Source organism: Neolamprologus multifasciatus, chromosome 14, assembly GCF_963576455.1.
Source record: "Neolamprologus multifasciatus chromosome 14, fNeoMul1.2, whole genome shotgun sequence".
In the NCBI taxonomy this organism is placed as follows: Eukaryota; Metazoa; Chordata; class Actinopteri; order Cichliformes; family Cichlidae; genus Neolamprologus; species Neolamprologus multifasciatus.
This window is the reverse complement of record NC_140452.1, coordinates 24,746,115-24,760,828: the sequence shown is the minus strand read 5'-3', so window position 1 is coordinate 24,760,828 and position 14,714 is coordinate 24,746,115. Positions and strand designations below refer to the sequence as shown.

At 42.8% G+C, this 14,714-nt stretch overlaps 1 protein-coding gene across 6 annotated transcripts in view; it reads left to right on the top strand.

Annotated features, from left to right (window-relative positions):
- fli1 (Fli-1 proto-oncogene, ETS transcription factor) overlaps positions 1–14,714 on the top strand; it is a 32,439-nt gene that overhangs the window by 9,682 nt on the left and 8,043 nt on the right. For 3 of the 6 annotated variants that reach the window (XM_085130710.1, XM_085130712.1, XM_085130715.1), the window contains 4 exons: positions 1,468–1,679; positions 2,420–2,574; positions 3,437–3,640; positions 10,263–10,331. In XM_085130710.1, the coding sequence (XP_084986836.1) occupies positions 1,468–1,679; positions 2,420–2,574; positions 3,437–3,640; positions 10,263–10,331 (640 nt within the window). The remainder of the gene's footprint in view (positions 1–1,467; positions 1,680–2,419; positions 2,575–3,436; positions 3,641–10,262; positions 10,332–14,714) is intronic. The other 3 variants (XM_085130711.1, XM_085130713.1, XM_085130714.1) reach the window with 2 other exon arrangements.

The following is a 14,714-nucleotide window of genomic DNA, read 5'->3' as shown; positions in this document are numbered from 1 at the left end:
CATGTGCATACATGCATTTTATATATTAGTTAGTTATGCCATTGCACCAAGAGAAATGTGTCCTACAAAAAAAAGTGCACTGAAATGAGGGCAAGTGAAAACTTTCCACTCGCATGAAATGCCTTAGAAGTGAATAGTAGTGAAGTTATGTGAGATCTTGAGGATTTCACTTTCATAAAAGCAACATTTTTGAGAATGCAACGGCTGCATGTTGGAAATATTGATCAATGAATATCAAGTAGCATTTTTTCCCCCCGAGGCAGATATCTGGCATGTTGGAATGAAATAATTCAGTCCTTGGGGATTAGACACGTCTCAGTCTAAGCTGTGCCATCACATCCTATCAGATCCAGATGCGCATCAGACCTGGGCCCGATCCTCAGAGGCATATGGCTGTAATAATTTCACTTTAAACTTTAGTTTTATTGTTTTGTTTTTCTTTCATTGTATTTGTTTGTTTTATTCTTGTCCACAAAGATAAATGGAAAAACGAATATAAAACTCATTCCATTCCTGTTAACATGTATAAACATTCTGAGCACAGATCTGACTTGGTGACGTTGTCTTTCTCTGCTCCCTGTCAGACACAAACCGGTGACATCTTCATGTTAAAATGTGACCAGCAAACTCCATAATCCAGTCTTTACTTCCAAGACATTACATGAGGAGCATGTTGAAGCCGCATAGCGTTTCAGAGTTTGTTTTCTTTAATAAACTTACATTGCTCCAGCTGAGTCAAAGTAGAGGGGGGTCACTGGAGCCATGACCCAAATGCTTCTGTTGAGTCTTCTGCTGTGGGGAGAAGCCCAGCACCAGACAGGGTAGCCACACCAGGGCCTGACAGGGGGAATTTCAGGGTGCAGTGAAATTACAAAGATGGCGATAAGAAAAAAATAATTACAGCCCAGGAATAAGGATTATTAGATTAGGATGCTGTTAACTGTTAGTTAGAAGACCTTTTTTTTTTTTGTCGTTTTATATGGGAGTCACTAGGTGACCGCTGCTGGCCGTGTGTTTTGATTAATATTATTGTTATTATTGATGATACTACACCAGAAGGCCCTGTGGCATCCTATCTGCATCTCCCCTACTCCACTGTGGGCATGATTGAAGTCATCGTAACATCAACAGGAAGCTACAGCCACTACTCCTGTAAACACAAATCGCTGAGGATGCCAGACAGCGATATGACCCATAACTGCACATAATTACTGTAAACAAAAAATACACTAGAGATTCGAAATTTGACATCACAAGTTTCTGGATAGTGTCAACTAAGAAATTTGAGTTGTATTTGTTCATGTCAAGTAATCACTTTGATGCATGTGAAGCCAGAAGAGAAAGATATTTAGTATAGTGCAAAATTGGGACGCTAGAAAGAATAAACCCTACTATAACACCTCTACAGCTCACAAGCATTAAAGAGTTTTGAAAGAAATACCAAGGATTTGTTATTTTCACCTACAGGAGGCGCTATCAGTGGTGAGTGAAGACCAGTCCTTATTTGAGCCTCCCTACGCTGCTGCTGCCCCTCTACCCAAAACAGATATGACTGCATCTGGCACACAGGACTACGGCCAGACCCACAAAATCAACCCCTTACCCCCACAACAGGAGTGGATCAACCAGCCAGTGAGGGTCAACGTCAAAAGAGAATATGAGCACATGAACGGATCCAGGTAATGACATGACAGCCACACCCTGTGGCATGCATTGTTTAGTAGAGATGAGTTTTTATGCACTTTTATCAGACATGCAAGCGGGTGATGAATTAAAAAGCAAAATCGACACAATGAGTTTCAGTTAGGCGTGGCTTTGGCTTTCATTCTCCAAGTCTCTCAAGCTCTCCTGGTAAGATGGAGTACCATTCACTGTTAGGTGTTTTTTTTAACTGTGTTGAGATGTGGTGAGTGCATTTCCTCAAACCATCCAGTAACTCCTTGCTCCAGATGGCCAGGGCTATTGTCATCATAGAAGAGACCCCTCCCATCATAATAGAAATGTTTCGGCGTAGGATAAACATGATCTCTCAGATAAACGCTGTATTTATTTTCAGTGCTCCTTCCCTCTAATGGTACATGTGGACCCAAACCATGGCACATTATGCTGCTATGTGGATCAAACAGAGCCACACTCATTGCAGATTTTCAGGTTTTGCTTCTAATTTGTCACCCATTTGTATGACACTTCTGCTGCTGTTGTCATTTGTCATTCAGCGGGCCGTTTCTTTACCACAGCTAACCTTCACATTTCACATCTAATCTTTGATATGCTTTGCTCAGACGAGCGTAGGGCTTGAATATCTCGTGCCAAAGTCAATGGCTGGAAAGGAAATTCAACAACACCCAATTTATCTGCTGATAACATTTTTACAACTTACTTGATGTGCATGTGTGTGTGTGCATGCATGTTTGTGCAGCAGGGAGTCTCCAGTGGACTGCAGTGTGGGTAAATGTAATAAGCTGGTGGGGGGTAATGATACATCTCAGATGAACTATGGAAACTACATGGATGAGAAAAACGCCCCTCCCCCCAACATGACCACCAATGAACGGAGAGTCATTGTACCTGCAGGTAAGAACAGATGTGTATAGTTAGGAAAAATTAATCAGGATATAAGAACAAAATTGATTACTATTGTTAGATGGCAGTCACTTGCCTGTTCTGGTATGATGTCACTAATGCTGAGGCACAATCTAATGAACCTAAGTAGATATATATTTTTTTACTATACCCTTTGTTTGAACACTTAGTTTAAGAAATTTGTCTTCCACTCAAAGTCCAAACAAAAGGTGTTTCAGTACGTTTCAGAATGGCAAACAGTGTGCCACAAAACGAGAACATCCAGATTATTTAATTAAAACTGAATGCAGACTTGGTAAATTTTTCATTTTTTAGTGTTTAGCTGATGCCAAAGGCCACTCATCTATTAACCTAATAGGAGCTCACTTGGATGCCACTCCTTAACCACAAAGTGGCAAGTTTGGGGTTTGGTTTCCAAATTGGCTGTGCTGTGTATCAGGCATGGGTCAAGTAACATTTGCAAATACTGAGTTTTCTTTGGTATCACAAAGTTCGGTCAATTTAATGATGAGATTCAAAAACGAATACTATTCTATGATAGATGACTGAACTAGGAATCTGCTCTGTTTTCATTTTACTTAATAAAGCAAAAGCAATATTTAGTATTCTGTCTAAACCACACAAACTGAAGTCTGTTCACCTCAGCATTATCATATGAAGCTAAATCACAGCAACAGTTGCCTGAAGGCACTTTATATTGTGAGGTAAAGAGCCTGCAATAATACAAAGAAAATAGATACTGCCTTCAGTTTGTTTATTACTCCTCCTCCCTTTAACTTAGAGATATGTCTTTCCTGAGGTCTGCCCACAACAATCAGTAAAACCAGTCTCCTTTCCTTCTGTCGTCCTGCAGACCCATCACTGTGGTCCCAGGACCATGTGCGCCAGTGGCTAGAGTGGGCCATCAAGGAGTATGGCTTGTTAGAGATTGATACGGCAATGTTTCAAAACACGGACGGCAAAGAGCTCTGCAAGATGAGCAAGGATGACTTTCTACGACTCACCACCATGTACAACGCAGAAGTGCTTCTCTCTCATCTCAATTATCTCAGGGAAAGTAAGTAAACTTTGGTAATTACTTGACGGGTCTCTGGAACAAATATAGGAGTGCAACAAAAAGTGTTTAACAGTTGAAAACAGAAGAAGAAAAATAAATCAGAAAGTATTAAACACAGTGAAAAGTCAGCAATGCCATGCTGCGCTTCGTTTTCCTTACTTTCCTTGTTTGTGTCTAAACCTGCATCACCATCCACGTTTGCCAAAGGGTGAAAGTCATTTCGTTTTTTTTCTTCTAGTTTTTGATTCGAAGTGTGAATGAAAATGACCTTGTTTGCTCAGCATGAAAAAAAAAAAAGAATGTCACCTTTTTTCATTCACACTATGCTTGCATTACTAAATAAACAATGAAATTACTAATTTCTCCACGATAGCTAACACGTCTAAAGCCCAGCATAGAAACCAAAAGGGTTTCTTTTCCCCTCTCCAGATAACCATCATCAACCTCCCCCACTACACTTTTATACCACATGGCCCACAGAAAGATGAAGCCCAGGTGCATTGCCTCAGGAATCACGCTAGGCTTGTATGTCCAGAGCAAAGAAAAGAAAGTTGATCTGCAATTTGCAATGGTGGCAGCTAAATTTGAGCCCCTTACCTTTGAAGAATATCTCGCCGTAATCCCCGCTTCATATGTTTCTGGGAGGAAGCGAAGCCAATTTTCTGATGCGGTATGCAAATGACATTTTAATATAAAATGTAACATCTGGTGAGGCTCTGGCTTGAATACATGCAGCGTGGTGTCGAGTTCGCATGCTAAATATCAGCCGTGTGCTATAAAAATTAGCAAACAAGTGGCGCGATTGATGCACGTGTAGGGAACGGTCTGTCCCCATCTTTAAAAAGTTTGGATACTGTAGAATAGTTAGAGCTGCTTGCGCCGTGGCTGCAGAATATTACGGGCAGCACACTGGGTGGAGTGACTGATGGCTTGACTAAATTTAACATTACTCTCAAAAAATTGCGATGGGCCTCAATGTGATGTAATGGGAACTGTATTTTGTGGGTGTCAACAGTTTTCTCTATGCACTGCGTCTGGGCAGAGAGAGATGCTTGTCATGAGTATAACAGCCTCATTGTGCAGCGGTGCAGCGGGTGGATCTGTCTGACCGCCACTGGGCACACTCCGCAGAGCAGTTTTCATTATGGCCAATGGCTGTGGGACTTAGCCACGGCTTAGGCGTGCTGCATCACGATTTTGCCCCATTTTTCTTTCTTTCTTTCTTCCTTTCTTTTGTGTGCTTTGGAGACAGAAAAGATGTCTTGGGAATCCTCTCCACTTGCCAGCTGAAATTGCTTTGTATTAATTCCTAACAATCAGCGAAATGGACGCTCCCTTTCCTGAGCTGAGTAACCCGTTTTAGGGCAGCTCGCGGACGATGCAAGCGGGGTGAAGTGCTGATACTGTACCTGCATTACACATACAATTTTTTTTGTCTATTACAAATGGGATACAAATATCCAAAGCAGATCAGGCACTGAACACACTTTAGCCTACCAGCTTTCTGTTGCAAAGCGCCTGTCATGTCCCATTGCACAGTTTTTCATCTTATGTGGGACTTGCACAGATTTTACAGCTAGTGCTGCCTAAATCAAAAAGAGTATTTCCAGTTGTGAGACCAACTCCTGCCACGTGCCACGTATGAAAACATCAGATGGCATCCTGATTCTCTTGATACTGTCCGGAGCTCAAGTGTGAAAACAGTTTGTGAGCAAAGGAAAGGGGTCAAGGCTTTATGACGACCCTCATGGGGTGATAATTTAGAAATGAAAGGCTTTCTCTCGTCTCCCCCCACAGCACAAACAAACACAATCAGAGACTAGGAGTAACCCTGTCCAGAAAATAGACCTCTGTTTTCACTCACAAGAGCTGGAGCTGGGACTAGTTTCCAGGAGGCAGAGAAACAAAAAGAAAAGGGGAAAGGCTCAAGCAAGCCCTGGAAGTATTAGTGATTACAGGTCATGTGATCTGATTCATTGAATCTTTTCATTATCACCCCCCATCCTACACCCCCCCCCCAAAAAAAAAAAAAAAAAAAAGAAATACATGGTCCAGAGGGATACTGCAATCATTTCGTACACATCTGTGTGCACCATATGTGTGATTGGTTCTGTTTATTGAACCTCTGATTAACATTCCTCAGAGTCATTAGACCCTGTATGTACACTTGGTGAAGGGCGGGAGACGCACTTCCACACCCTACAGCCATACCATAACAAAACATTCCTGCCACGTCACACACACAGAAATACCGCTCAGACATCCATACTGGCGCAACCGCTGGCACAACCTGAACATCTGTCTGGCTTCCCAGCTGCTTACAGTAACAAGGGTAGTTGCCCGTGCATTATTTTGGCCTTGTTGTTGGTCACTTATCCAGATTTTCATAAGTGATGGCCGCCCACACCCCAATGTGCTTTCAATTTGGGGCGCAATTTGAGAATTTGTTCAAATTAGTCTGTCAGGGAGGGGACTGCTGACTGTTTGCTTTATCGCACCCATGTAGGTCGGTTTGATACCACATGTGCTGGAAACGGAGCAGAGCAGCAAACCTCAGACAAGGAGAGACTGTATCTTCTGACACATAGAGATGCGAGGCGGAGAGAGAAGGGAGGAAGAGGGGGGAGAATTCAAAAACGAGCAGAGGGACTGGGGAGACAGAACAATCCAAAGAAGCATGTGAAGGAACATAATAATAGGAGTTAGATTAAGAAACATGTCACTGACAGATCGGGTTGTTGCTTCAGGACAAAAACAGGAGTGTGTGTAAGTAAGAAAGGCAGTTATAGAAAGGGAGTGCGAAATTTAAAAATTTGGTGGCTGAACTATTCCTTTTTGTTTTTTTGCGAAGAGTGTGGAAACGGTCCGAGATGGTCATGATTGAGTGCCATTGGAGAATAGCAATAGTTCTGTTTCCCAGCTGTCGCCGTTGCTTGTGTGTCTGGATGGATTTACAGCAAGGGAGTCCAGAAGGAGAGAGAGAGATCGAAAGAGAGAAGGAGAGAGAGAGAGTGATAAGTCTGGGCTTCTGCACTGCTGCTGCTCGCTCGAGAGTGGGGGACATTCTCGAGCCCTCAATAGTTTATACAGACCATAAACATCTGGGCTCGCAGGCTGAGTAGGGAAAAAGGAGGTCTGGAGAACTCTCTCTCTCTCACACACACACACACACTCTCTCTCTCTCTCTCTCTCTCTGTCTTTCACTCCTCTTTCTCCCCTCACAACATTTTTATTGAGCTCCCCTTGCATTAGTTCTTTCTATTGGCAGATTATCACTGGTGCAGAGGGGCTCAGCAGGCTGGCTCTACGCCTTTTGCCGTTTGCTGTCTGCTGTTAGCCACCATTACAGTGCAGTCTGCGGCACTCAACTGCTGGGGTTCGGCCACTTATGAGCTTCGCAGGAATTTATGTCTATATCACATTAGCATAAGTGGAAGTGGATAATAAGCAGTTGCTATTCGTGTAAACACCGAGATGAGCCTAGCTGTAATTGAAGCGAGATGTAGATAATAATTGTAAGTTTCCAGTTAAGAATACTGATGTCAGCCAGTGCTGCATATCTCGTTTTATAGTCCTGTTTTTAACATTAATGCTAATTGTTTTAAGTGATTTATATTTTTCCCATCATATCTTGGACTGGTAACTGCATGATTGCAGTTAGGAACAGCATATAAACTGTGGTCAGGATATTGTTAAAGCTAAGAATAGCGATTAAACATTTCTGAACATTTCACCTCTCACTTGTCCAATCAGATATGAGAGTGCTGGATCCAGATCTCTCTAACGTTTCTAAATGGATCATTTGATGTTTGCGCCCATTTCACGCAACAAACTATCACATGAAGGTGTGTGGAGGTAGACAGGGTTGGATTGATATGTTTTAGCTATTTTTGGCCCTTTTTTATGACTATAAATACCTTCAAGCGGAGTCTGTCTAAAAGTGTTGACCATTAACCAATAAACACTTTCACTTTAATACATAATGGAACATTTATAACCATTCTCTGGATTATTGGCAGGATGGGATGTAATCTTGGTGTCAACTTCACATAGTTTGACCTTTTTTCCACCAACACAGTGCCTCTGTCTAAGTCTAATCTAGTACTAGTCCCAAATATTTTCACTCAAAAAGGGCCGATGCTGCTGGGCCCAAAGCTGAACACCCTGATTTCAGTGGCTGTGGGCAAGAATTTCAGTTTGTAGATACAACCCACAGATTGCATCCACCATGGTTATCTTCTAATGGAAAACATTTAACATTTTGCTATTTGGCCCTGAAAGGGCATCACTGCAGAACTGGCTCCACATGAGCACTGGGACCAGAACTGGAACTATGTTGATGGAAAAGAGGCACTTGTCAGTCCATCAATTCATAACAGCCTCCACATAAAAAAAAACTTTTGTCTGTACAACAATACTTGTGCATTTGATACTACCTGTTTTACCAGGGGTTTGATAAAGAACCTGTATAACTCTTCAGTTGGCAGACTGGTTTGGTAGCTTGAGGCGGTCTCGAAGTGTGGGCAGGAACTTCAATCTGTGCCCAACACAAATGTAATTTAATGAGAAGAGTGTTTTCTTTTTCTTTCAGTTACTTGCGAACAGTGCCATCTTGAAAGGAGGGTCATAAGTTAAAAAAACAATTCCGATACTTTGTAGTGGAAGACTCAGAAATGCCTCATATAAAATATGAAGCCAAGCAGCAGCGTTATCCAGTGCAACTAAATGGGATGGCTGAAACTTATGTGCCCCCCTTTATGTGGCAAGGTGCCTAAAACAGGGTGACTGGGGACCCTGAGTTTGTTGACAAAGCTCAGACCACATGTTGAGGCAATGGTATCGTATAGCTATACAGAATAAACAGTACAGGGGGCTTGCCAGAGGTCCTACACGGCGCTGTACAAGGCTTTAGAAATATCGATCAATGTTATGTGCACGTCAGGCGGCGCTTTCGCGAAACCAAGCAGTCATACAAAGGAGAGAAAAGAAAACTGTTTGCGGGTGTTATGTAATCTTACAGAGTCTGAAGCAGATGTGATTGGAAAGGGAGAGCAAGAGAATGAGGGTCTCAAAGCTTGAACACTGGCCAGTCCTCCCACTGCGCTGTCAGATTACCGGGATGTGTTTGTTTTCGAAGAGAGGAAGAGGCCATCCAAATAAATAGGCAGCCCAGCCAAGGCTCCCTTCACCAAAACCGTCAGCTGTGGTGTTTCTCTAGCTCGCTCTCACTCACTCACTCAACCCTCCACTCGCTCTCACTCTCTCCCATACAGCAGTCCCAAATTTCTCTGTGGGATGGTTTGAGGTTTTCTTAGCAATGCTGCCTGTTTGCCTGTCTGGGTCAGACCACATATGTGGCACACAGTAGGAAAAGGGTTAACAGCCCCTTCCTCCTTCCTCCATCCCCTCTCTGTTCCTCGTTCTCTTACACCCTCTCCCTCATTCCAGAAGTCGGTGCTTCGGAGGCTCGTTTGCCCCTGTGAGCTTACGCTCTGCGTGTGGAATTATTTTTGTACGGGGGAGCTGCGTTTGATTGCCATGCAGGGACCCTTCCTCATACAATGGCTCCCCTGTTCTGAGGCCCCCATCCTTCTAAACTAGACCCAGAGCCTTGGGGGTGCCGTGGAGTATAGGTGGAACTGGGAGGGGTGGGGACATTTGGAGGGTTAGAATACATTTGTGGAGCACCCCACATTACCCCACAGCCACCACTCTCCCCCCTTAAAAAAACAGACCCCTAGTCTGCCACTATGAGGCCCCAATCCACCACCGGCAGCACAGCACGTTAGTCGAGGACCTTGCATCGAATCTTAAGATCACAGACTTTCTGGATTTTTCTTTTTCCATTTGTACTTTAGCTCATTTCTCAGATTTCTCTGCACCACCCCACCAGAAAAGGTACGGTCCCTACTCAGCAACTTGCTGTTGCTGGCTCAGTGCTATATCTTGTCTACACTCTCCATGTAGTAACTGCTCTCGTGTTTTCTCTGTGCATTTTTGGGTCTGTTTTTCCACTCACTGATTTATGCCTGGGGGCAGCTAAAATTAAGAGAGCATTTTGGTGCCGCCCAGGGTGCCTGTGTAAGTGGAGGAATGCAGTGCAGAGTTCTGCTCCATAAGGTGAAATGAACAGGCAGCCATACAAGGACTCTTAACTCACTGTCTTGCTTTATTCAGGGGCAGTGGTTCCAGTTAAAATGTTGACATACTACAGGGCTTCCCCACCACTATTCAAAGGACAGACTGTGTGCTGGGTTTGCTTTATTTGAGAATAGAGTTCTTTGTCATTAATTAGCTTTCCTTTAAAAAAATAAATAATTTAAGAGCAAAAGGTACAGAAGTGATCCAATGAAAATGGCTTCAGTGGTGTGCCATAGGTATCGAGCTGAACCCTCTACTGCCACCTGCTGGGAGTATTAGAAATTTGAGCTTTTTGTCACTCATACAAAAAACCTCTCATAGCAAATGCAGCAAATTTCAGTTCAAATGAAATATATTCTGCATGTATTCCTCAAGATAATTTATTCTAAACTAAACACTTTATAAAGCAATGAAGACTCTTTAATTGTTTAAAAAATCCAACAAAAATAATCTCACCATGCTCTCTTCTGTCTCATTGCAGGTAGCTCATCATTATCCTACAATACAACATCTCACACAGATCCATCACCACGCCTGGCTGCCAAAGAGGGTAGGGAAGTTTAGAAATTTTCTGTGCATTTCTCTCCACATATTTAGAGTTGTTTAAAATGCTGTATACAGACTGAACAAGGTGGGAATGGTGCAACCAAAGCTAAGGGTGATCGTGTAAGGCAAAAATATAAAATACCCAAACCTGCAGGCTTCGCATGAAGAAAAGCACACACATGTGAGAACAAACGCCACTTAACAAAAAGGAAGCACAATGCAGCCACCGATTGTTTCTGATGAAGCTCGGGGCAAGTACACCTTTTGTTTTGAGTCAGGCTGCTATTGCTATTCGGGACTACTACCTGAACCCGAAGAATAGAGGCATGTTAACAATAAAACAAAAGCAGAGTGCTGATGAGTTCTTTCCATAGCAGCGGGAGCATGAACAGACTGTAAATGTAGTAATTATGGAAAGAATCTATGTGAATGAAGCTGTTTACTGGAAGGACGGGCAGCACAAACAGGTGCCCGAGCAACAATGTGCTTGGTAAACATGACAGAAAGGGGCTGATTGGCTGCTTTAAACTAGACTAGAGGGGAAATAGGGGTTACATGTGTGAGTCTCTGATGAGTGAAATAGTGGCAGAAATCATGATAAGAGGTTAAGGGGACACTACACATAAAATATGCTATTGTAAGACAGCGTCCAGCAGCACTGAGACCCTTTGACTAATATATGTAGATATATATATATATATATATATATATATATATATATATATATATATATATAGCTTTTAATGAAAATCAAATGATAGTAGCCATTTTCAGCTATTTTATGTAAAACGTAGGCTTTAATGTAAACTGTTAGCTGGTTTTATTAAGAGATTTAATGGTTAAGGAACCAATGTCTGATTAAAAACAATAGTGAAAATGGCTTTTTTTTTTTTTTTAAATGTTACCATACAAGCAGCTTGGTGTTCTCCACATCTCAATCTGGCCAAAATTTAAAGGACACAATGAACTAATTGAATTAGCGATATATTTTTAATAAAGCAGAAGAGGAGCGGTCAGAGGGACCAGTTCTAGTGTGCTAAGCCGAGAACAATGCCCCAAGCAGCTCAGGATGACGGTCCTTTTCCTCCCGATACCTTTTTCACCTTACAAACACTGGTGTGCTGACACGGTTCAGACAGGCGATAGCTTCGTATCTGTTTAGAAAAAAAAGAAAAAACTACACATCCTTCACATAGGCTATATGGTGTCACCACCAGAGTCGAGAGAAAAGACTGCAATAACAATGATAGCCTTGCTAACAGGATGAGAGGCCCTATCAAGGCAGCAGCAGAGGAAATGCTAGGTCTGATAAGTGTCAGAGAATGCTCTCTGCCTCTCACTCTATCTGCCCCATTGGTGAGAGTTCCAGGCCACGTAGTGGTTCTCGCCCAGCTTCATACTAATAGGCCATTGGGCAGGCCAGATAAGATTCTGCTCGGTCACCCCCGACCTTGGTCTTCCTGATTCTCAGCTCCAGGTATTTGGACTGGCAGGAATAGAGGGTCACTCCCATCAGCAGCATTTCCCTTTCTCAAGAGGTGATTTCTATTAAGTGCTCCTGTAACACTGCCTTCCTCTAACTGTGGCCTAAAACTCTGGCCTTAAGTAGAACACTTGTAGCATTTAAAACATGCTAACTTTTCCAAATTAAGGAAATACGACAGTGTTTTTGCTCGCACAAGTGTTACTTTCGTGCAGAGTTTCTGCTTCGGCAATAAAAGATGCGTTGCTTCAGGAGAAGCCTTTATCAGCGTTTGCTCAGATCAGCACTGCCAGATGTTTCACTTCATATTGCCTTTCGAGAGCAGTCAAATACCATACAGGCTCTTTGGGGTAGAGTAAGCACGAGCATACAGCAGGAGACAACCCTTAATCTGCCCCAGACTCTGCGGTGTAAAATGCAATGTTATGAATAAAAGAGAGCATATAAAACACGGAATGCAGCAGCTATGAAAGGACTCGTGCGCGCCGATGTGTGTGTGTGGCTCTCTCAAAGTCTGCGTCTGCTATTTGCCTGCTGATCGGCTTGTAAGTATGGGTTTCCTGCATACCTTACTAGTGTGATATATATATATATATATATATATATATATATATATATATATATATATATATATATATATATATATATATTATACTATGCCTTTGCATATCTTTTGGACGTGGACTGCATTATTCATGAGTGTAAGAGTTATAGGGTGTTGCTGGGAATTAGACATCATGTGGTTGTTACAAGTAAACACCTACACTTCTAGTTGTAAACTACTTTTTTTCCCCCAGATTGATTTTTTTGTTTTTTGTTTTTTTTTCTCTTTTGTGGTTTCTGATCTATTAGCACAGCAATAAAATGTCGAAATGTTCTAAAAGCATCCATATCCTCCCCTGCCATGTTGAGGAAAGATGATTCACCTTTTGAAAAGCATTTCCTCTGGTGCCAAGTCAAAGGCAAAAACTGCTTGAAATGCTTCATTACGTGTACAAACCATCTCAGATTTGTGTTTTTTTCAAATGCTCAGCTTGCTCTGTGCTAAATATAATGTAAGATAAACTGCAGACTTGGAAGCGAAAACATTTAATGTTAAGAGAGTTGCGAAAATGTTCCCCCCCTTTTTTTTTTTCTTTGATGGTTTTCTGTTCCAGTGCACCCACTGTCTCCTCGCTGTGTCTAACTCCTGTACTTTGCCATCATTCTCCTCCTCTTATGGCTCCTTGCTCACACAGATGGCTTTTAAAGCACCTGTATTATGGGTATTAAAAAAGTTTACCCTGTCTGGGTTTCTCTCCTTGGCTCGGACCCTGGGTTAAAAACAGTCCACAGCTCCACTCTCTCTTTTTCTCCACACATTCTCTATCCCGCTCCCGTTGCTCAGTTGCTCTTTCTCTCCCAGCCTACTTGCTGTCTTTCTTCTTCCCTCTGTGTCTCTCTCTTTCTCTCTCTCTCTCTCTCTGTCTAGCACTCGGGCCTTGTTTTGACTAACTGGTCCTGCAGTTGAAGTCTCCCAGGAGCGTGCACCACACCCGAGACCAGAGTGGAAACTGGCTCAAGTCGCAGTCAGAGCGAGGCCTGGAAAAATGAAGGCGGGAGGTGGGGGGGGGGGGGGGGGTGAGGCGGTTCTGTGTGTGCACAGTCGAGTCTATGTTTGTGTGGTTGCCCCCCCAAACCGCCGTGCATTGTGATTCTTCCTCCTTCTGCATGTTCACTTTCACTCAATCAATGAAGCTAAAACTTAATGCACAGTAGTGGTGAAAAGTGTATTTGCTGAGATTTTTCTTTGGCCAGAGAAAATTGTTTTGGTGGCAGATGCTACCAACCACTCAAGGTGTCTTAAGGCAGAAAACACACCCAAATAACACAGCTTCCCCTCTTCTTCTTCCACAGCTAACAGTAGCTGAGTTTGCAGCCATTGTTTTCTTTCCAGATTCCAAAGTTGTGTTTTGTCTGACTCGTTTTTCCATCATTTTTCTGTCCTGATTTTCTTCTTCACTTCTTTCTCTTCTGTACCTCTTTTGTGCTTTTATACCCTGACCGTAATTTGTCTGCTTCTCAGTACGTCTTTCTGCGATTTCCTCACTTCCACTCTCATCTCTCTCGTTCATCTGTGCCTCTCCCCCACCATCTCCTAAACCCCCTCTGCACGTAGATGGAGGTAACCCCGTCGTGTTTTTTCGGGGTGGTGGTGGTGGTGGAGGGACTGGCGGTGAGTAGAGGGGAAAAAAGGGCCAGTAAAACAAAGAGAGGTTGTCTGCAGGCGAAGCAGGCAGGAAACGCAAGTCTCTCAGGACTCTCCCCCAGTCACTGCTCTTTGGCTATCCTGCCAGCCCACACCAGATTGAACCTGACAGCCCCGTTGAGCCACAGCAGCCCACTTGTTATTTATCCCTCCTCTCCATCTTTTTGTCTTTCTCCCCTCATATACTGTCTTTTCTTTTATTCATTTGATCGTGTTCCAAATTCTTTTCTTGTTGCAAGCTCATATATGTTTAGCTTCATGCATCTGCCGTTGTTAACTCTGCAGGGGACACAGAGACAGGGACAACCTCTCTTGTTTGCAGATTGTAACGAGTCCTTTGCTGAAGCGTTTAAGGTTAAAAGTTGATATGATAGAACTTAGTGAAGAGAACAAGAGGTTCAACATGAATATAAAATGTTTAAAAAGAAAAATAACTAGAACCAGCCAAACTTGGGAAACGTTGTTTTTTCGCTCTAGTGAGATTAAGTTGTGCTCAGATGAAATAATCATTTGATGTGGAATGTGTCATCATTATTTATTATAAGGAAAACACCGATGCTAACATATTCTTGTCCACTTGAGGGCAGTGCCGCACAGTGTGTAGAAATGTCTGTCCGTGTAGTGAAGCATGATGATGCACAATTTGATGTCAATGG